This window comes from Opisthocomus hoazin, chromosome 24 (genome assembly GCF_030867145.1).
Source record: "Opisthocomus hoazin isolate bOpiHoa1 chromosome 24, bOpiHoa1.hap1, whole genome shotgun sequence".
NCBI classification, from domain to species: Eukaryota; Metazoa; Chordata; class Aves; order Opisthocomiformes; family Opisthocomidae; genus Opisthocomus; species Opisthocomus hoazin.
Window position 1 is genome coordinate 1,039,614 of NC_134437.1, and position 19,130 is coordinate 1,058,743.

The window sequence follows — 19,130 nt, forward strand, 5'->3', positions numbered from 1 at the left end:
CACTTGTTCTGCGCCGCGCAGAGTAGTGGGGCAAATGGCGGCGCCGCTGCCCGGTTTGCCTCGGGGCTGTGATGCCGGGCGAGAGCCTCTCCTCGAGGGTGCCGTGTGTGGCTGCGCAGCCGTGTGAGCGAGCGTGGCTGGGGGTGGTCTCTCGCTTCGCTTTGGGAGCGATGCCCGTTGATTTCCCAGATCTCCTGGCTGCTGTGAAGTCAGTCACCGGCTTCAGCTGGGTCTGTGGAAGACAAAATGTGTGAGCAAATCAAAGTGCTCTTCCTCGTGTGTCTCGCATGCCGGGGATTGCAGGGTGTGGGGTCTCGCAAGCAGTTTTGCAGTGGTGGGGGGTGCAGCAGCAGCCAGCGTTTGCACGGGGGAGCGCTTTCTCCCGTTTGGAAATGAGGAGTGCAAGCTGTGCGCCCGTGCTCTGCTGTCAGTGAGTCCCCTCCGCCTGCTCCAGTCCGCAGACACCCTGCCCGTGCCTGTCCTGGCACCTCTGGGGACCCTGGCTCCGCTGCGTGGCCCTGCGGCGTTGCCGGCCGGCATCCTCCGCGTGCCGCTGGCCTCAGACGTGGGCATCTCGGCGGACCCCGGCCGTGCAGCCGAAGCAGGAACGCAGGTAAGGCTCTGTCTCTTCTGGGCACGCGCCCTGGAACGCCCACGCTGTGGAAGGTCACAGGCGTGGTGTTGCTCGAAAGCTTGAATGAGAGCACTCGTGATCTCTTGTCAGCCTTGTCTTACTTCTGTCTATTAAAAAACCCCAACATTTCCCTAATCTCTTTCACTACACTTCTTTTCTTTTGCGATGTCTAGGGGATCCCAGTGCTAAATTAGCAGTGGGCTTTCTTCTGCTGTGTTGGGCAGCTCAAAAGAAGGAGTTGTTGGGGAAACAAGTCTGTTGAGTTCATTCTGGTAGAACTTTGATTTGTGCGACATACAGTACAGATAATGTCATCTGATAAATAAGATTTTCACTCAACTGTTTTCTGCCGAGATTAAAAGTACAACTTTCTCGACCAATGTAATAATCAGTCACATCAAATGATTATTTATGGAACGTGCCCTTTGGGTCAACAAAACAAACATGTTTAAAGTGGTAACAAATTGATCTGTTAAAGGAAAATAAAATGACAGATGTGCAAAACTTTATACAAATAAACACCTTCCCTGAAGGCTTTCTTCTTGCTGGTGGTTTCAAACATTTTATTTTAATGCTGCCTTGGCTGAAGCAGTGTTTTGAGGCCCAGGCAGGTGATTTGGCTGTGCTTCTTCAGGGTGGGAGCCCCTTGGTGTACAGGGAAGTGCAGCCTTGTAAAAAATACATCCTCTCCTGCTGGAGACAGAGCTCTGCAGAGCAAGGGTAGCGTGTGACCACAGCAGGGCAGGGCTTGGAAGGGCCCTCTGGGGCTCAGAGGCTGCACAGGAGCACGTCCAGCTGGAGTCCGGGTATCTCCCAAAAACGAGACTCTGCAGCTGCTCTGGGCAACCTCTTCCAGTCTCCATTGCCCTCAGAGTGAAGAAGTTCTTCCTCGTGTGCAGGTGGAACTTCCTATGCTTCAGTTTGTGCCCATTGCCCCTGAAAAGAAGTCTGGCCCCATCCTGCTGACACCCCCCCTGAAGATATTTAGAAGCATAACTTGTCGTGCACCAGCACTCCCCAGTCCCTCTCTGCAGAGCTGCTCTCCCCCACCTGTACTGGTGCATTGGATTATTCCTCCCCAGGTGCAGGACCCTGCATTTGCTGCCCTTGTTGAACTTCATCAGGTTCTTCTTGCCAAACTCTCCAGCCTGTCCAGGTCTCACAGGATGGCAGCACAGCCACTCCTCCAAGTTCTATGTCATCAGCAAACTTGCTGAGGGTACGCTCTGTCCCTTCATCCAGGTCACTGACAAAGAAGTTGAACAAGGCTGGGCCCAGTACTGACCCCTGGGGACACCACTGGTTACTGGCCTCCAACTAGAGTCAGTGCCGCTGATGCCAACCCTCTGAGCTCTGCCATTCAGCCAGTTCTCAATCCACCTCACTGCCCACTCATCCAGCCCACCCTTCCTGAGCTTTCCTAGGAGGATGTTATGGGAGACAGTGTCAAAAGCCTTGCTGAAGTCAAGGCAGAAAACATCCACGGCTCTCCCCTCATCTACCCAGCCGGTCATGCCACTGTAGAAAGCTATCAGATTGGTCAAGCATAATTTCCCCTTGGTGAATCCACGTTGACTACTCCTGATAACCTTCTGCTCCTCCACTTGCTTGGAGATGACATTCAGAATGAGCTGCTCCATCACCTTTCCCGGGACGGAGGTGAGGCTGCCCGGCCTGCAGTTCCCTGGGTCCTCGTTCTTGCCCTTTTTGAAGGCTGGAGTGACATTGGCTTTCCTTCAGTCCTCGGGCACCTCTGCTGTGCTCCAGGACCTTTCAAAGATGATGGAGAGTGGCTCGGCAATGACATCTGCTAGCTCCCACAGCACTCCTGGGTGCATCCCATCGGGGCCCATGGATTTGCGGGTGTCCCGTTTGCTTCAATGATCTCTCACCCGATCCCCCTAACCAAGGGAAGGTCATCCTTTCTGCAGGCTTCCTCTCTTCCCTCCAGCGGCTGGGATGCCTGAGGGCCAGCCTTAGCAGTGAAGAGTGAAGCAAAGGCATTCAGTAACTCCACCTTCTCCGTATTCTCTGTCACCAGGGCACCCACCTCATTCAGCAGCGGCCCCCCATTTTTCCTAGTCTTCCGTTTGCTGCTAAAGTACCTGATGCAGTCCTGCTTGTTGTCTTTGACATCCTTTGCCAGATTTAGTTCCAGATGGGCCTTAGCCTTCCTCGTTGCTTCCTTGCATGCTCTGACAGTGTTCTTGAATTCCTCCGAAGTGGCCTATCCCTCGTGCCACATCCCGTAGACCTTTCTCCTGAGCACCTTCTTGGAATTGCGCAGCATCCCTGCCGCGGGCCGGTGGGCCTCAGTGCGTTTGTGTGTCCCCTTTCTCCTCAGCTGTCCTTTGACTTCCCGTTCTCTTTCCGACCTTGCAGCCTGCAGAGACCTGTAAGCCCACCAGCCCGACCAAGAAGTTGCTGGCCTTGGTCTGCCAAGAGAAGAGTTCCTTGGACGCAGCGGCTCCAGATGAAGGGAGAAAGGAAGAGGAGGAAAGTGAGAGTGAGGTAGGTTGCGTGCCGTGGTGTCCTGGGTTCGGCCAGGACAGGGTTAATTTTCACCGGACTCCAGGAAGGGGCACAGCCAGGGGTGGGGGCTGACCCCACCGGGCCAAACAGAGCCCGGTACTCCATACCATGGGACCTCACGCTGGGTTCCTGGGGGGGGGGGGGGGCGGCAGGGACTCACTGGCGCCGGTTCTGTCCGGGAGAGAGGGTCTGTTGTGCGAGTTTGTGTCCTGTTTTCTCCTTATCTGCATTGTTGTTGTTCCTGTTCCCTCTGTTTGCTGCTCTGTGAATCTGCCCTTATCCCGACCCACCGGTTTCCGCCTCCTTCTTTCCCTTCTCCTCCGCACCGCGGCGGGGGGAGGGGCGGCCGCGTGCCGCTGTTGTTGCTGGCGGCAGCCGAAGCCAGAACCCGTGTGGCTCTGAACGCGTGTCGCTCACCACGGTGCGGGAAGCCTCAGGGAGTGAGGAACTGATGCTCCCCTGGTCATTGCTGGCGGACCGCGGTTGTGCCATTCGACTCTGGGCCGGAATTTGTGCGGCATTTCCTCTGTGCGGTGCTCGGTTGCCAAGAAGCGTCTAATGCCGTTTTCTCCGTACTCCCTATCCATCAGCGTCGGCCGCGATGCGTTTCCAGAGCGAACTGGCTGCTGGCGTATCGCTGTGACGCTGCTGCCCGCTGCCACTGAGCGCGCACCCCCAGTTCCTCCTGCGTGGCCCGCGGGGCTGCGGAAGCCCGAACTCAGTGGTGGTCATCTCCTTTTTTTAATGCCTGCAGAGTCTCCGTGGGACAGCAAGGCTGTTCAAAAACGTGCACATGGATGTCAGCGCCCTGGGAGGAAGCTTTGACTTTGAGGTAGGGATGCGGGTGATGCGAGACGGGCGGGAGAAGCTGCCCGGGCAGGAGAGGAGCTGCGGCACTGCCCAGCCAGCGCCCGGGCTGGGGAGCGAGAGGGCGCGGGAGAGGGGCCGGAGGGATGCGTGCCGTGTGTCCGTTGTGAGCAGGAGCAGCCCGGGGCGGGCTGAGGGAGAGCAGGGTGCGGCGGCAGGGCTGGGGGAGCGTGTGAGAAGCCTGCTGTCGTCTGCAGGGGACAGCGGTGTGGGTGTGGAAGGCAAGTTTGTGCTTGAAGGAGAATGCTCCTGGGCTGGTAGGTGGGATGTGGGCATCTTCGCACAGGGTGGAGATTTGCTTCGTTCTGGATAAAGTCAGGGAATCTTAGAGCCGTGTAGGCGCAGCGGGCAAGCTGGAAACCGGCTCTTCCAAGGAGCAGCAGAAAGGAGAGGGTCTGGGGTCGGAGGGGTGCCGCTGTGCTTGCTGTGGGAGGAAGGCTCGTTGAGGAAGAGGCACGGTTTGCTTCCTCATTGCTTTTTCCAGTGCATGTAGAGAGAAGGCTCGTTCTCAGCTGAGGCTGCAGTGCTGTTGCTGGGGACGGGAGAGCGGAACGTGCTCTGGAAGCGCCGTTCTTGCGCTGTCACTCCCTTCCGTGAAATTCTTGGAAACCTCCCTGTGGCCTGCGTGTGGCCACCTTTCTGTGGCAGCCTGGAGCCTGTTGTGTTCTTGCACTGCCGATCAGTTCCATGGCCGAGACTCAGGGCGTCAGCGCGGCCTTCGGAACACGCGTGGCCTGGTGCCGGCGTGCTGCTCTCCCTGCGGGCGTGTGCTCGCTGCCTGCGCTTCCTTAGTGGTGAGCAGGCTTAAGAGGACGAGGGCACCATGCGAAGTGCCTCGCAAGCAGCTCTGCTGATTCGGCCCAGCTGTTTGCACTGGCAGTAATCCTGTCTTACCGCCTTGAAAATTCCGTTCCGCTATCTGAAAGGCAAATTAATTTCTTTTAAAACGCTCTACAGTATTTCCCTTATCCTCTTCACAGCAGATGAGAATTAAGCTGTAAAGTACTTTGCTGGAGAACCCATTCACAGTGCTGGGCAGAAAGTGCAAAGGCTTATGCTAAGGTGGATGTGAAGGAGAGAGGCCCGGCTCTCCGAACGACACGCAGCCTGTCGGGGCCCAGTTTGTCACCCAAATGCTAATGTGTCCGGGGACAAAGCGCTGGCTTGGTGTTCCGGTGCCGCGGCAGGGCTTCGGGAGTCCGTCGGGAAATGGCAACGGCCGCCCAACAGCCGGGCTCCGTTAGCCCAGAGGGGCCATCGCTCAGTCCGGGTGAGGCATCGGTGCCTCACTGGCAAACACACTTCATTTGTAGTTCCATGAGATGGCAGCAGAAGGGCATTCCTGTGGACGAGCCTCAGCCGGCAGCCCGAGCCCTGCTCCTTCCTTACCGAGTGGGGAGAGGAGAGGGTTTGTGTAGCGAGCCCTGGAGAGGGGAGGGAGATGTTTGTAGTGTGGGTGACGCGGTGAGAGGCTGGCTTCGTGTAGCCTGTGGGTCAGGGCTGAATACCTGTGTTCAAAGGAAGCGGGTCGGTGGTCGTGGCAGCTTGCTGAGGCGCAGGGATGTCGGGTGAGAGCGGGGGCGGCATCGAAGATGGCACGAGCGTCTGCGAGAGGGGGAGCAGAGATGGGAGAAATGCAGCCCCCGAGCGGGCTTTTCTGGAGCACGGAGTCAGTCAGCTGGGGAAGAGGCGCTGAAGCTGGAACCCAGGTCAGAGGCTGGAGAGCTTGAGGTGTGAGGTCTGTGTGTTTTACTTAGAATGTACACTTGGACAGAGGGGCCCTTCTAGGCACCTGGGGTTGCTTGGCTGCTCGCGGGGTTAGCGCTGGCCTGAGCCCGGCTGTCTGGCTGCTCGACGTCCTGCGATGGAATAGTTGCTGCAGAGAGGCAGGACTCTGCTCTAGAATGCAAAAGGGCCTTGGGATGCTGCTGGAAGGGGCGAGGGGAGAAAGGGGTCTGGCAGCAACGCTGGGTGCCTGGGGAGAGGGTCCCGTGGCAGCAGAAGCGACCCCCTTGATGCAGCGCTTGCAGCGTGGGGGGTTTAGTGCTCCGCCTTCTGCACAGGTCAGTCTCTGGGCAAACACTGGGAGTCGAGGGGTGTCTTCGGGGGGGGGAAGTTACCCGGCACGGCTTCTCTGCCAGATGGAGACGTGTGAAAGGGAGCTGTCTCTGAAAGCAAACATTGCGCAGTACAGCTCGAGCGGTCCTGCAGGGATGGGTGGGAAGCGGTGCGGCGGGCTCCCAGGACACGCGGGCGCAGGGGTGACTGGTGGAGGGGCGGCAGTGGCCGCGGTGTTCACAGCCCTGCTCTCTCCCGTGCTGGGGCAGCGTGGCTGCGAGCCGCTGTAGCGGGCCACAGCTGATGTGGAGCCCTGAGCTCGAGGAACTGGGTAGAGCCGCGAGGTCGCCGAGCTGGGCAGCAGCAAAGGCAGCGGCAGGGAAGGACGCAGAGCAGAAACGTTCGGCGTTTGGGAAGCCGGGCCTGTGAGGTCCGGAGCAGAGGCTGGAGAGCGGCGCGGCTGGAGAGCTGGCTGCTCCGGCTGCGTGCGGTGGGCGACGCGCAGGGCAGTGACCTGTCGCAGGGAGGTGGCCCGCCTGGCTCGGGAGGGTGCCGTGGGGGTTTCTGCGAGCGGCCGTGTTGCCCCCCCTGCCAGGAGCACAGCAAAGCAGAGGAGGAACGCGGTGGCAGCCGGCTAGCTGACGTGGCTGAAGCTGATCCCCGGCGCCGGAGGAGGCCCGCAGCGGAGGCTGCCAGCCCGGGAGAGGTGATGAGCGGCTCTCTGACGTCCCGGTCCCGCTTGCGTGACGTCGCTGACGCTGTGCACGCAGTAGGCAGCTTCTGGCATTGTGGTGTGGATCTGATAGTGGCTTGCTTGCTTTGTTTCCCTGGTTAAAGTATTGCATGCGAGGAGAGAGGTGTGAACTTGAAAACCGAGGGCAGATGCTACCCACAGATGGGGTCTGGCAGACCTAACCCCTCTGTACTTCAGTGACCGAGAACAGCCGGAAATCAGGGAGCAAGGGGCGAGCACGTCAGCTTTCCAAGGCGTTCTGTAGGCAGGGTGAGATTTTTTCTCTTGTTTTTTTTCGTTTTAAAGGTAGAAAGGTTGTGAAACTTCCTATTGTAATGTCTCACGTTCAGCCTGTTGAAGCCCAGAGAAGCGGCCCGGCCACGCTGTTGGCTGGGAGGAGCAGCACCCGGTTTTGGTGGCTGCTGTTCAGACGGCCTGCTCGTCTCTGGACCAGGTGCCTTTCCAAAGCCTGGGCCCGTTGGTATCCGTGTGCTTTCTCCAGACTCGTGCTGATCGCTGGAACTAACGATTTGGTAGGCAGGAATTTGTCACCGGTTAGTGCCACTCGGCTGCAGGTGAGCTGTGCCACAGCTCGCGAAAAGATCGGCTGAAGCCAGTTATAACCCGGCCGGCTCGTCCTGGCGCTGAGATCCATAGGAAGTCCTCAGTCTGTGTTTGCAGGAGGAGAGCCTCCCTGCCTCCCCCTCCGCCGCTGCCTCTGACTGGCATAGTTCCCCCTTCCCGAGGGCTGCATTTGGGGTCATGAAGGTGTAACGGGAGCAAAAGTTTTGTCAGTATCTGTCCTTAAAAGAGGATTCTACCAGCTACAGAAACTATTCTGGGATATTCTAGTACCCGAGGTAAACTCGCCTGGAGAGGAATCTTCCTGTGTGCACACTGGATCCATCGCTGCGTTCTGTTGTGGCCAGCTGTGCTCCTCCAAGGTGAATAGCCGGGTACTGCTTCGCAGCGTACGAATCCTGACCGGTCTGGCTCGGCAGATCTCTTCCTGAGCACCGGTGGATGTCCCGGAGAGAGGTCCTCAGGGAGGCTCTGAACCGAGCCGGTCCCAAAGGGAGCGCAGCTTCCCGGACGCCCCGATCACTGGGTGCAGGGAAGCACGGCGCGGGCTCCGCCGCTGGAGCGACGCTAAAGAAACGCCTCCTCTTCCTGGGTGCTGGGGTAAAGACGTTACCGAGGGCCTGGCGTGCTGGGTAGTGATCCCGGGGTGTGCTGGTGAGCCTCCGCTCACCCGGCCCTGAGCCGCGACGGGGCCACAAGCTGCCATTTGCTTCTGGGTGGACTGCAGGCGAGGCTCCGAACTGCAGGTTTTTGGGAAGCACCCAGCGATCTGCTTGCTCTGTCCTCCGCTCTGGTTTGATGGATGGCGTGCTCGGCCCTGAGAAGGTCTCTCAGACAAACAGTGTGCGAGGAGACGTGCTCCCGGTTTGCTGCCGCTCCGGGTTTAAAGCTGCCAGCGTTCCAGTTGCACTTTGATAAAAATACATCGTTAAAATATGCGGTCTGTGTACGGTACACGCTGTACACAGGATGCAGCTAATGTTTGACAAGACACCACAGCATTAATAAAACAGCGAGAAAGTAGGACGTGCTAGCAGCTTTGTTTGCATACTGATGAGGGAACCTTTTCCTGCTTGCTCCTGGCTCTCGCACGCTTTGTTGTCAGTTGTGTTGGCCTCCCCGCTGCTGGGAGAGGCGGTCCAACCTTTGGGTGCCGAAGCCTGAATTCGGGAGTGGCTTTTCCCAAGGCCAGGGGGTGCTGCCAGTTCTCAGCCTAGTGTCCTAGCTAGTCACAGGCTGGTTCTGAGCTCGGAGCGGTGGCGTAAATCGGTGCCTGCCCTCCAGTTTGGCCCGCTGGAAGGTGGGACGATAGCATCCTGCCTGCTCTTCTCTGCTTGTGGTTCAATGCCCAGTGATAGTCTCTGGCAAACGCCCATCTCCATCCGAACAGATGCAATGTGGAAGCATAAACGGGTCTCCTGCAGAGCACGCGGGGTGCTCCCAGGGGCCGATGGGCCCCGCGGCACCCGCTGCTGACTCCTGTCCACTGAGACCCTGTGAATCGAAAAGCAGCAGATGGGAAAAACAGTCTGAGCCCAAGAAGTGAGCGTGTTTATCTGAATGAAGTTCCTTGTCTTTGAAAGGGACTGTATGAAAAGGAATTAAACTGGTCTCGAAGTCACCCAAAGCGTTGCGATTTTGCAGCTGGCTGTAGGAGAATCTGTGCTTTTTCTGACCCTTGCATCCTCCCAGAGAGGGGGTAAAGAATGTTGTAGCTATAATTGTGTTTGACTTGCTGCCTAGAAGGAGTCTTTAGAATCAGGACACGCTGAAGAAGAGCAAGAGTCTTCGCTGGGTTCTGAAGCGGCGTGCCCTCCGTCTCCAGTCCGAGTCCTCCCTGGAGATGCGGACAGCAGCCTGTCTGGCCAGAGCAAGGAGGAGTCCGACGGGAAGCTCGCCGGGAGCGAGCTGCGGGGCACGGCGGCTGCTGAGGGGGAAGGTGACGTCTCTGCAGCTGAGGAGCTGCCGCAGGCTCTGGGGGAAGGCAGCGCAGCGGGGACAGATGTGCCCGGTGGTCCTGGGCAACCCAGAGCTGCATCTCCAGCTGCTGCGGCTGCCGAGGCGGACCGGCTGGCAAGCCCGACTGCCACCATCGACACCGTGTCTGTTGGTGGAGAGATAGCGGAGGAAATGAGGGAAGGAGCAGCAGCTGAGCTGAAAACAGACAGCAGGCTGGATGCTGGCAAAGTAAGAGACCTGCCTGCGTGGCTTGGGTTTGGCGTGGCAGCGGCTGTGGCTGTTCCTGTTGGTTCGTAGGGCCCTGATTCAGGAAAGCTCTTGGAGCAGTTACTCGTCTTCTGTCAGTCAGTGTAAGTGCTCCTGCTGCACTGACCTTGGTGTCTGCAGAGTTGTTTCTCTCACGTATTCTCACTCCTCTCTCCTGCTGCAATTGCTGTTACACAGTGATTTTTTTCCCCTGCTTAACAGTGTTATCCCAGAGGTGCTACCGCTGTTGCTGGTGGGCTCGGCCCTGGCCAGCGGCGGGTCCGTCTTGGACCCTTGGCTCTGTTGGACACGGGGAAAGCTCTGGCAGCTTCTCACAGAAGCCACCCCAGTAGTCGTGCCCCCCCCGCCCCCAAACCTGGCCACACAAACCCAGTGCAGCTTTCCTAATCAGCAGGGTGTTCCTGGGGGGCCACGAGCCGTCCGGATTCCCCCCTCGGGGTCCGTGGTATGGAGCTGGGAAGTGGTTCCTGTACGTGCACACAAAATGCGGTCCAAAGCAACTGACAGGCAAAAACCCCGAACGGCGACGCGTGTTTCGAGTCTGGGAGGAGAAGGAAGTCTCAGCTTTCCGTGCTGCCATCTGTACGAGGCACGCAGGTTTTGTAATGAAGTTCACACCAAGCCCAGCTGTCCGCGCCGCTTTGTTTCGCTCCTTCTGTTGTTTCTCTCAGCTTATGCAGAGCCGGGGCAAAAGCGTGAAGCGAGCTGCCAGCTGAGAGATTGGCGGCTCTGCCGAGGCCGCGCCAGGAAGGACGGTACCCGGGGCTGGCTGCGGAGCTGGAGCTCGAGTCCGCCGGGCACGGCAGCTTGCAGCCTGCCCGCTGCTTCTGCGGCGCGCTGCGGGGAGAGCTGGCAGGCGGCTGCCCGCAGGCGGCTGCCCGCGCGTGTGTGGCCCCGCGGTCTCTGGCAGGAGCGGAGCCGTGAAGGGTCACGAGGTGCAGACGGGTTCGTGGCCTGGCCCCTGCGGCTGGGGTGCCAGACGGGCTCACGCCACCCACTCCTGTTCAGCGTCTTCCAGAAATGTTAGAATGTGAGGTCTGAAAAACTGTCTCTTTCCAGTCTAGCTTCCTTCCTGCTGATTTTGATGATTTTTCCCGTTCCATTCGCATGTAATGTTTTAAGAAGTGATAAGCTGCAAAAGCGAGCCTGGGAAGCGCGCTCTGTCCTGAAGAGCGTGAAGCTGAAAGCTTTGCTCTGACTGACGCTTCCCTGCGTGCTTGCTCTGTGTGTCTGGGTAGCTCTGCCGAAGTCCCAGGGCTACACGGGTGCTCACCCTGTCCGGCTGCGTACTGTTTCGTGATGTCGCGATGGCTGGGAGCGCAGGAGTCCCCGCTGCAATGAGGTGGGCATGGCAGGGTGTGCTTTTGAGGTCCTTTTAAGATCGTGATACTGTTCTCTGTGGCTTTACCCATTTGCGTGGCAGGCTGGGGAGTTCTCAGAGCTGCAGAGATCCTGGCAGAAGGAGCAGAGGACAGTAAGCAAGTGCTTTTTTATGAGGGCTGTTTGAAGAGCACTTCCCTGCCCTCCCCAGTCCCGTTTGGTACCCCTGCCCTCCCTCCCCAGTGCTTTGTCTCTGTGAAGTGGTCTGTCTTTTGTGCTTGTCTCGGGGGTCACACCCTTAGCGTCTTTCCTCTGATTTTCAGTCGCCCCTTCTTCCCTGCCTTAGTGAGAGGCCAGATTTGTCTTCCCAGTATCGTTTGTCACCTTGTGGGAAATGCCGAGGTGGGTGAGGCTGCAGGCCTGAGATACGTACGGGCTGTGATGCATGTCTTCTCTCGGCTTTCCAAGGCCTCCGAGACCAGCGACTGTGGGGAGGACTTGCGAGTCTCCAGCCGCTCGGACGATGAGCTGATCCTGCCCGTGGTGAGTCCCGAAAAGCTCCTTGTCCCGTGGGTGTGGGCTGCGCATTCCCAGTCCATGCTGTGCCCGCCTCTCGCACTCCGCCTGCCGAGCCCTGCGCTGCTGCGCGACGACCTTACGGCCTGGCACAGGCCAGCAGCCCCGTCCGGCACGTAGCAGGCTCTGTCGGTGGGTGAAGTGACAGCCCTGCAAAAGTAGGTCACGTGGAGCTGGGACCGTGCTCAGATCATTGCAAAAAGGAAAATAATGAGCAGTGTAAAAATTATGCTTGAAGGGACTCGGCAGCTTTTGCTAGGGGAGTCTGTATGGGCGGGAGACCTGGCTCCTGAAGAGGAGCGAGAGCACGCGGGAGGGGAGACCCGGGATGGGGGGAGATGCCCGTCAGCATCTCCTCATCCCCACAGGAAGCTGCCGTTGCCATCTGCCAGTGGGAGCCGGGGCGGCAGGGCCAGCAAATGGCTGCGAATATCATTATTTATCGGTGTTAGCGCAAGCCTGCGTGCTGGCGAGGGGCCGCTGCCGCGAACGGTACCCTCTGTGGCACTCGCTTGTGGGCACGTGTGCGCAGGCACGCGCTCCCTGCGCGCAGCTGAGTGCAGGGACCCCCGGGACTCTGCCAGGGTGGAGAATGATCTCGGGGAGTGAATAGCTCGTGGGCAACTCGCACAAGCTGACTTTTAGGAAGAGTCTCAGGAAGCCTGCAGCAGTGCCAGAAACGAGAGCGGCAGAGGCCTGTAAACCTTTGAGGTTGTTCAGATACCCAGTGCTGCAAGAGACGTGCGGTCAGTGGGTGGGTGGGCGCGGATTCCAGCTGTGCTAGGGGTTTGGTCCAGTCGCTCCGGATCTCTGGGAAACCTGCGCGTGCCCGTGGGGCACTGACCCTTCTCTGCTTTCTTCTGTAGGACTTGGGTTTCCAGAGGCAGCTTTCTGAGCGGGTACTGGACGTGGGGGTCCTGTCTCCTGCTTCGGACAGCCCCGTGTGCCAGGTAAGTGCGACGTGTGTGTGAGCAGGGACCAACCTGTGAGCAGGCAGGGCCAAACGCTGTGCCGTGGTGCGCTCGTCGCGGGGTGATGCTGTCGGCGTAACGGCTTGGCAGAGGCGAGCAGAAGCGATGTGTTAAGTGCCAGGGCGTAGAGCAGCGTCACTAGTGCCTTGTTTTTTCTGCAGAGGCGAGGTGCGGGTAGCTACACAAAGAATGTAAGCTTTGAGTAGGGGTGGCTTGTGAGGGGTGCGTGCGTGCAAGCTCACGCGTGTACTTTCCCTGCCCCGGTACAAGTGCAGACAAACGGCTTTCCCGGGGAATGGCGGGAAGCAGAGCCTATTTTACTTTTTCCCTTTTGTGACTGTATTTGTCCTTTGCTTTCTTTTAAGCAGATGGAAAGGAGTTGTGTAACTGAACACGATAGCATAACTGGGAATGAAAGGGAGGTTAACTCCCTCCGACAGATTTTGGTGTAGGGAAGCTGATTTGTAAGCATTTGGTTGTCTTGCCTGCTTTCATGGAGGGGGAAACCTAGGCTCCTGTCGGAGAGTCTGGCGTGCAAGGGAGTGCAGGTCTGCGTGCGCAGGTCCGCGCTGCCTGTCTCGCGTTAGCCCAGCATGTGGCTGCGGTCGGGCAGTTCTGACTGAGGAAGATCGCAGTGCCTCTGGAGGCTGTGTCCTTGGCTTCTCAGCGTGTTGCTGAGCTGGCTCTCTGAGCCCCACGTTCCTGTGGAGCCCGCTCAGCTCCCCCTCTCTGGCAGCATCTCGGCTCGTCAGCGTGTCGGCTGGAAGGGCGTGCTGCACAGCGCGGCGCAGGGTCGGGCTCCAGCTGGGGCTTACTCAGCCTTGCTCTGATTGCCAGCGAGTCGATCGGCGGCACTGGGGGAGACCCTGGGCGGCAAATTCCCCACCTGGCCAGCAGAGAGGAGCTGTCCAGGTTGTAAGGTGGTGCCTGGAAGTACACCTGCCCTCTGGTGCCTAGTAATGAGCGTAATCAGATGTGAAGGGAAAGCAAAACGTATGCGTGCTGCGGCGCCGTCACCGTGCATGCAGATGCCTTGGTGGAGCAGCCACGTTTGGAGCGCGGTACAGCCCTGCCTTGGGCAGAGAGGTGGATTTGAAATGGTGCTCCCTGCAGAACCGCAGCTGCTCTCTGGTGTCTGTAGACAGAGGCGAGTCTGAAATGGCTCTGGGTTGTAAGAAGGAGCTTGCCTGGCTTTCAGTATGCATGGGCAAAATATTCTGTTGTAAAAGAAGGCCGCCTCTGTCAGCTACAGGAGCACAGTACCGGAGGCTTCTGGTTAGCGTGTTTTGGCAGGAGCTGTGGTGGCTTGCAGAGGCCGTGTGGGCTGCTGCCTGCTAGACCTGGCTTCTCTGCTGGCCGTGGGGAGGCTGCTCCTTTCGCCCTGCGCTTCGCAGGCGTTGCGAGGGCTGGCATCCTGCTTCGCTGGCCCTGCTGCGGCACGCGGGGTGACGGTGCTGGGGGGCTGGAAGCCGGCACGCGATCTAAGCTGTGTGCTGGAGCCGCAGAGATCCTCCTGCTGAGGTCCCTCGGGAACCGCGCTGTGCCGAGCGAGGAGGCAGCCCGTAATCTGTCCTTCCGCTTTCCCGTGCCCGCGAGACTGGCGTTGTATCGCGGGCGTGGGACGTGTCCTCTGCGGGATGCAGCCGGCAGGGCAGAAAGCTAAGCTGCTGGCAGGGCTGGGACTGCTGGGGACCCTGAGGCAACAGGAGGGGCAGGGCGCTCCGGTGGTGTCACGGACAAGGCTTAACACCAGCCCTTGTTGCCTGCAGGCAGGCGCTGTCCTCACCCTCTCAGATGCCTCCAGAGGCTCCGGTGCTGGGCAGGGACCGTGGGCAGCCGTGTTGGGCGGGGGGCAGCCGTGGCCCCGTGCGTGGGCTCGGCAGCGTTACCCAGTGACTGGCTATCCCTGTTCTCAGGAAGAGCTCATTCTCCATTTGTCTGGCTTCTTTCCTTTCACAGGCAGCAGTGACAGAGCCCATTTTGAGCCAGGAAACATTTGCTGAGCTCCTCGGTTCTCGGGAATTGAAGTCATTATTTACACCGGGGCAGGAGGGAGGCTGGGAGGGGGAGCTGCCTGGGAGAGCTCTGGCCAGGCTGATGTGATGGAAGGTGACAGCACTTGCAGGGAATCCTTCTGCTGTTTGCTCTGCTGAACATTTGCATAAATTACTGCTGTTTTAATTCTGTGTTGTTTTGGCCCTGCTCCACCGTACGCTCCCGCGTGGCAGGGGCTGAGCTCGCCCGCCGTTTCTGCGGCCCCCGAGAAGCTGTGAATGGGCGACTCTTCTGGGGACCAGCAACCTCAGCAGGGAGCATGAGCCCTCACTGCTTTCCGTGTGGGGGGCAACTGGAAGTTCTTCCCCTCCCTGGGTGAGCTGCGCCGTGGTGGTTGCGTGTGCTGCTGCGGGGACACAGTGCCTGGTAGCTGGCAGGTGGGAGTGGGAGCAGCTGGCTGTTGCATATGCAAAGGTCGGCTCTTCATATTTTGAATATTTACTAGGTCGTGAAGAAGCCAACTGCGGTTGCTCAGGGTGCGTTACCGAGGGGGCTGGCTTCCTTAGCGGCACCCAAGCTGATGCACTGGGGAGCGAGTAGTCAGAACTGCCTGGGTGGGTGAGACTGTGGGTGTACTGCCCGTCACAGGCTGCCTGAGAGCCGGGGTGCGAGGCAGGGCTGGGTCCTGCTGTGGCTTTGGTCACGGCCAATAGATCGGCTTCTTTGTGGCCACGGGACATGATCTTGTGTTTGTGACGTTCCTCTTCTAGGAGAATTTTGTCCTGCTCTGTTCAGGGAGTTTAGTGCTATGTGGATAGGTAAGATGCCCTTCAGCAAAAAACCAAACCTGTGCCCAGAGTGCTTAGGGCTGGCAGGGAGTTCGTCTGCCGTGCTGAAAAAGCAGCGCCCAGACCGTAACCCAGCACCGCCTGGGGAGCTGAGCGCCCGGGCCTCTCGGCTGTGCTGGAGGCACCGTTCCCACGAGGCGTCCCGGGATGGGTGTTTCGAGACCCTCGGTCGGCTGCAGGGGAGGCGGCCGGCGCGTGCAGCTGGCTGTTGTGGAGCAGGCTGTGGGTGCTCTCTGGTCCCTGGGCTCAGTGCTGAGGCGCTGGACCGGAGCGGTGCTGCCCTGCAGCAGAACCACGGTAAGGTCCTGGGAGGCTTTGCTGGTGAAGGAGCCAGCAAACTCCACGCTGTTTGCTTTTACCTGCAGGCCCAGGAGCTGGGAGAAGAGGAGAGAGACCAAAGCAAAGCCAGTGTAGAGGAAGAGCAAAGCAAAAGAACAGAAGCTGCTGAGAGGTATGGTACAAACGGTCAGAGCAGCTAAGGAGGCGTGGGCAGCTCTGGCTCCAGATGGCTGTCCTGCCTCGTCCATCCCTGCTCTGCTCCGGTCACTGTGACCCGTGCAGGTGTCCCCAGCGGAACGCCCCGAGATGCTGCAGCTCCTCGCAGGGTCTTTCCCACTAAGCTTCTCGCTTCTCCTGCCGCCTCCTTAGTACTGTCTCAGCAGATTTCAGCTTTGTTTCAGCTTCTGGATGGGTAGGCAGGAAAACCGCCTGTCTTTCGTTTCCCTGTGACGGCCCCAGATGTGGAGCTGCCTGCTGTTTCCCTTGCAGCTATCTGACTTTTCTCTAAGGCTGCGAAGGTCATGCTCTTGCCAAGACGGTCCAAACCTGGTAACATTGCGTGCTGTGCCCTGTGGCGTTTAACCACGGAGGACTGAGCCGCTGGCCATTGCCCGCTGACAAGCCGTTCTGGCTCCGAGGCAGCCCCCAGTCGCGGTCGGCACTGGTCCTGCTGGGCTGCCAGCTCTCCGCTGGGCAGAGCCCGTCGCTGCAGGCTCCCAGGGCCAGCCTGGCGCCTGTCACGAGCGGCAGGAGAGTCCAGCCACAGAGCGAACGCTGCTCTGCCGCTGCCTCCCGTAGAGGTGGCCCAGAGCAAGTCGCTGGCGGAGCAGGTGTAAGCCTGCAGCTCGGTGACAGCCTGGCACGTGGACAGCTCGCTCTCAGGTGCGCCAGCTGTTACCCCCAGAGCAATGCTGGCTCCGCAAGGACTAGGCTGTCCAGGGGAGCTGTTTTCAGCCTGTGTGTGGTGACTTGTTTTAAACAGTTGAAATACTGTGCTGAGCGGTGAGCTCCGTGCTCTCTGGAGCCCCTCCTCTCCCCCTTGGAGAGCCGCAGCCTGTGGCATTGATAGAGGAATCGTGTCGAGACTGTTAGCCTCCGCACAGAGTGCCATAAAATCTGGGGCACTGGGAACCGAGAAGCTGTTGCCCGTGCCAGGAAAACCTGTGAACAGAAGAAGCTGCAGTCCGTCTTCATGACTGGCTGGGCGCACTTGGGATTTGCAGCCTGGTTCTTAGAGGAGCTGTTCGTGTGAAGGTCCCCAAAAACGCGTTCTGCCTGCAGGAATTGTCTCCTTCTCGCTTGGTACCTGCTGCTGTGCATCCTCTCTTGCTCTCTGCCTGGAAAGCTAGCTCGTGCTTGCCTTGTCTCTCTGCTCTGTACTTCCAAGACGAAGCAGGGTTGTAGATGTAAACGTGCCTGCCAATACCTCCATCCGTAATCTGGCCAACAGCCTGAGTGCTGCTCATGGGGCTGACGTATCGTGGGGAAATTCTCTAAGGGCCTGGACAGAGATAATCCAGGGAAGGGATTCAGTGTTTGGAGACTGACGCCCACTAAATCCCGAGCTGCCTGTGAGTCTGGAAGGGCTCAAGGGGGTGGGAATGGTTGGGAGCTTTGCCGTGCCTTCGGCAGCCCCGGTCGGACTGACGGGTCCCGTTGGCAGGCATGGCTTGGTGCCCGTCTTCCCCCCGTCTGGTCTACCTGCAGCAGCCGCTCGCTCTGGTCTGTGCTAATCCGGTCTTCTGTTGCCTCTTTTGTGCTGCAAAGTGAGAGGGATCAAAGCGCTTGTGAAGCACCAGAAGAGAAGTGTGTTGCTTTAGAAGCTCCCAGGCCGGAGGAGGCTGTGGCGCAGGAGCTGGAGGAGGGGTCGCTGGAGGAGCTTGCTGCCCCGCAGAAAGAGTAAGGGCTTCGTTTCGGTCTGGGGATCGTCAGCATAACGGCGTTTGTCCTTCCGTCCCCCTGTGTGGCGTCTGAAGCGAGCGCGCAGGGAGCTGCGGCTCGGTGGGCACGGCAGAGCTCGAGCGTCGCCGTACACAGACCCAGGCAGCTGTTTCGCTGGCGAGAGCCACGTGGACGGTCTGTACTGGGGTGGGGGGCACGGCAGCTCAGCCCGGGGGTCTGTGGCACAGGACTCTGCAGGCTGGAGAAGGAGCTGTGTGCTTTGTGCCTGGAAAAGCCTCCTCCTTGCCCGTGTCGCTGACGAGGCTGTATGCGTGCGCCCTCCTTTGAGAAATGCTTTCTGACTCCCGAGGTCGCTTGCTGAGTGGGGGGGGGACGACAGCAACAAAAACCCCAGCAAATGACCCCACTCTTAGAGCCACTGGGAACGCTGGTTGCTGTGAGATAGTAAGGGCAGAGCGCAGGGTGGTGGGGCGCGGGTTCCCCGCGCACGCCGGGGCTCCGTTGCTGTGCTGCGTCGATGGGCCTCGCGGATACGTACCCGCGGTTCCACTGCCCCAGAAGGTCTCGGCAGAAGTGATTGTGCTGCGTTTGCTTTCCATGTCACGTGACAGATGAGCAGATGCGACGGGAAAATAGGCAGTGCGTCTCTCGGGACAAGGTGGTGGAGAAGCAATCTGCTGTGGAGACCAGCACAGCATCTCCCTTTCTCTGTCGGGAAGTGTGACGAGTGGTGTAAACGTGCGTGTGTTGGCTGGATCTCTTTTTGAGCAAGACCTGGGGCAAAAGGAAGAACGTGATAAAAAGGTGGAAGCGGCTGAATTGCGTTGCAGAGCGGCCTGATAAACAGCATCTTCTGCAGGCATCTCTGCAGCTGGCCCAGAGCGTGTAGCACTGTGGAGGAGCGCTAGTGAAGCCGGAGTTTTCCAGAACCCGACTGCTCTTCCCTCTGTCTTGTTCTTTTTTGCTAACAGCTGCGTAAGTGACCTTTTCTCTCTTCACTCAAGGCTAGATTACTGGGACTGTTATTGCCCGGATTCCTGGCAAAACAGAAGTCCCTCTGCCTTTCGCTGGCAGTCTTGGAGCACGATGAGACCTTGCTGCTCCAGCTTTCGCTAGCAAAGAGTAAAATTTTTTTCCTAGACGAGGCTTCATTTTCCCCTCCTTCCCCTTCAGCCTCTCTCAGACCTTACAATTTGGCTGCTCTCTGTCTGAAAAACCTTAAATGGGAACAGATTGGTTTTGAATTTTTGGAGCGCTTAAGGCTTTCTGTTGCCTAGAGCTGGCACACTCCCAGCACACTTTAGATTGCAATTGCAGAAAAATACCTGGTCCGTCGGAAGCGCGTTGCCAGTCCCCGGGCTGAACACAGGTACTGACTGCGTCTGCCTCTGTGCCTGGCAGCCCCAGCCGGGGCTTCGTAGCCATGGGAGCCTTCACGAAGTGGGACCCCGTCGCCCTCGCAAGGTGAGCCCTGGTGGGCCAAAATCCGAGTTGTTCAGGACCCAGGTGCTGCCAGGGCTGGGTTCAGTAATTCCTCGGTCAGAGTTTCTCTGGGAGTCAGCGAGAGGGCCCGCCAGCGGTGCGGGGGGCATCCCCGAGCTGTGACC

The 19,130-nt window shown here is 58.9% G+C and overlaps 2 protein-coding genes across 10 annotated transcripts in view; one reads left to right on the forward strand and one right to left on the reverse strand.

Annotated features, from left to right (window-relative positions):
• The window catches only part of CEP164 (centrosomal protein 164), a 41,971-nt gene that overhangs the window by 5,676 nt on the left and 17,165 nt on the right, over positions 1 to 19,130 (forward strand). For 2 of the 9 annotated variants that reach the window (XM_075442368.1, XM_075442377.1), the window contains 9 exons: positions 3,017 to 3,145; positions 3,921 to 3,998; positions 6,687 to 6,797; positions 9,150 to 9,593; positions 11,056 to 11,106; positions 11,421 to 11,495; positions 12,395 to 12,478; positions 15,708 to 15,793; positions 17,389 to 17,520. In XM_075442368.1, the coding sequence (XP_075298483.1) occupies positions 3,017 to 3,145; positions 3,921 to 3,998; positions 6,687 to 6,797; positions 9,150 to 9,593; positions 11,056 to 11,106; positions 11,421 to 11,495; positions 12,395 to 12,478; positions 15,708 to 15,793; positions 17,389 to 17,520 (1,190 nt within the window). Of the gene's footprint in view, positions 1 to 454; positions 614 to 3,016; positions 3,146 to 3,920; positions 3,999 to 6,686; positions 6,798 to 9,149; positions 9,594 to 11,055; positions 11,107 to 11,420; positions 11,496 to 12,394; positions 12,479 to 15,707; positions 15,794 to 17,388; positions 17,521 to 19,130 lie in introns of all 9 variants that reach the window. The other 7 variants (XM_075442376.1, XM_075442369.1, XM_075442371.1 and 4 more) reach the window with 7 other exon arrangements.
• The window catches only part of FXYD6 (FXYD domain containing ion transport regulator 6), a 157,601-nt gene continuing 152,129 nt past the window's right edge, over positions 13,659 to 19,130 (reverse strand). The window contains exon 8 of the mRNA XM_075442380.1: positions 13,659 to 13,669. The gene's annotated coding sequence lies outside the window, so the exon portion shown is untranslated. The remainder of the gene's footprint in view (positions 13,670 to 19,130) is intronic.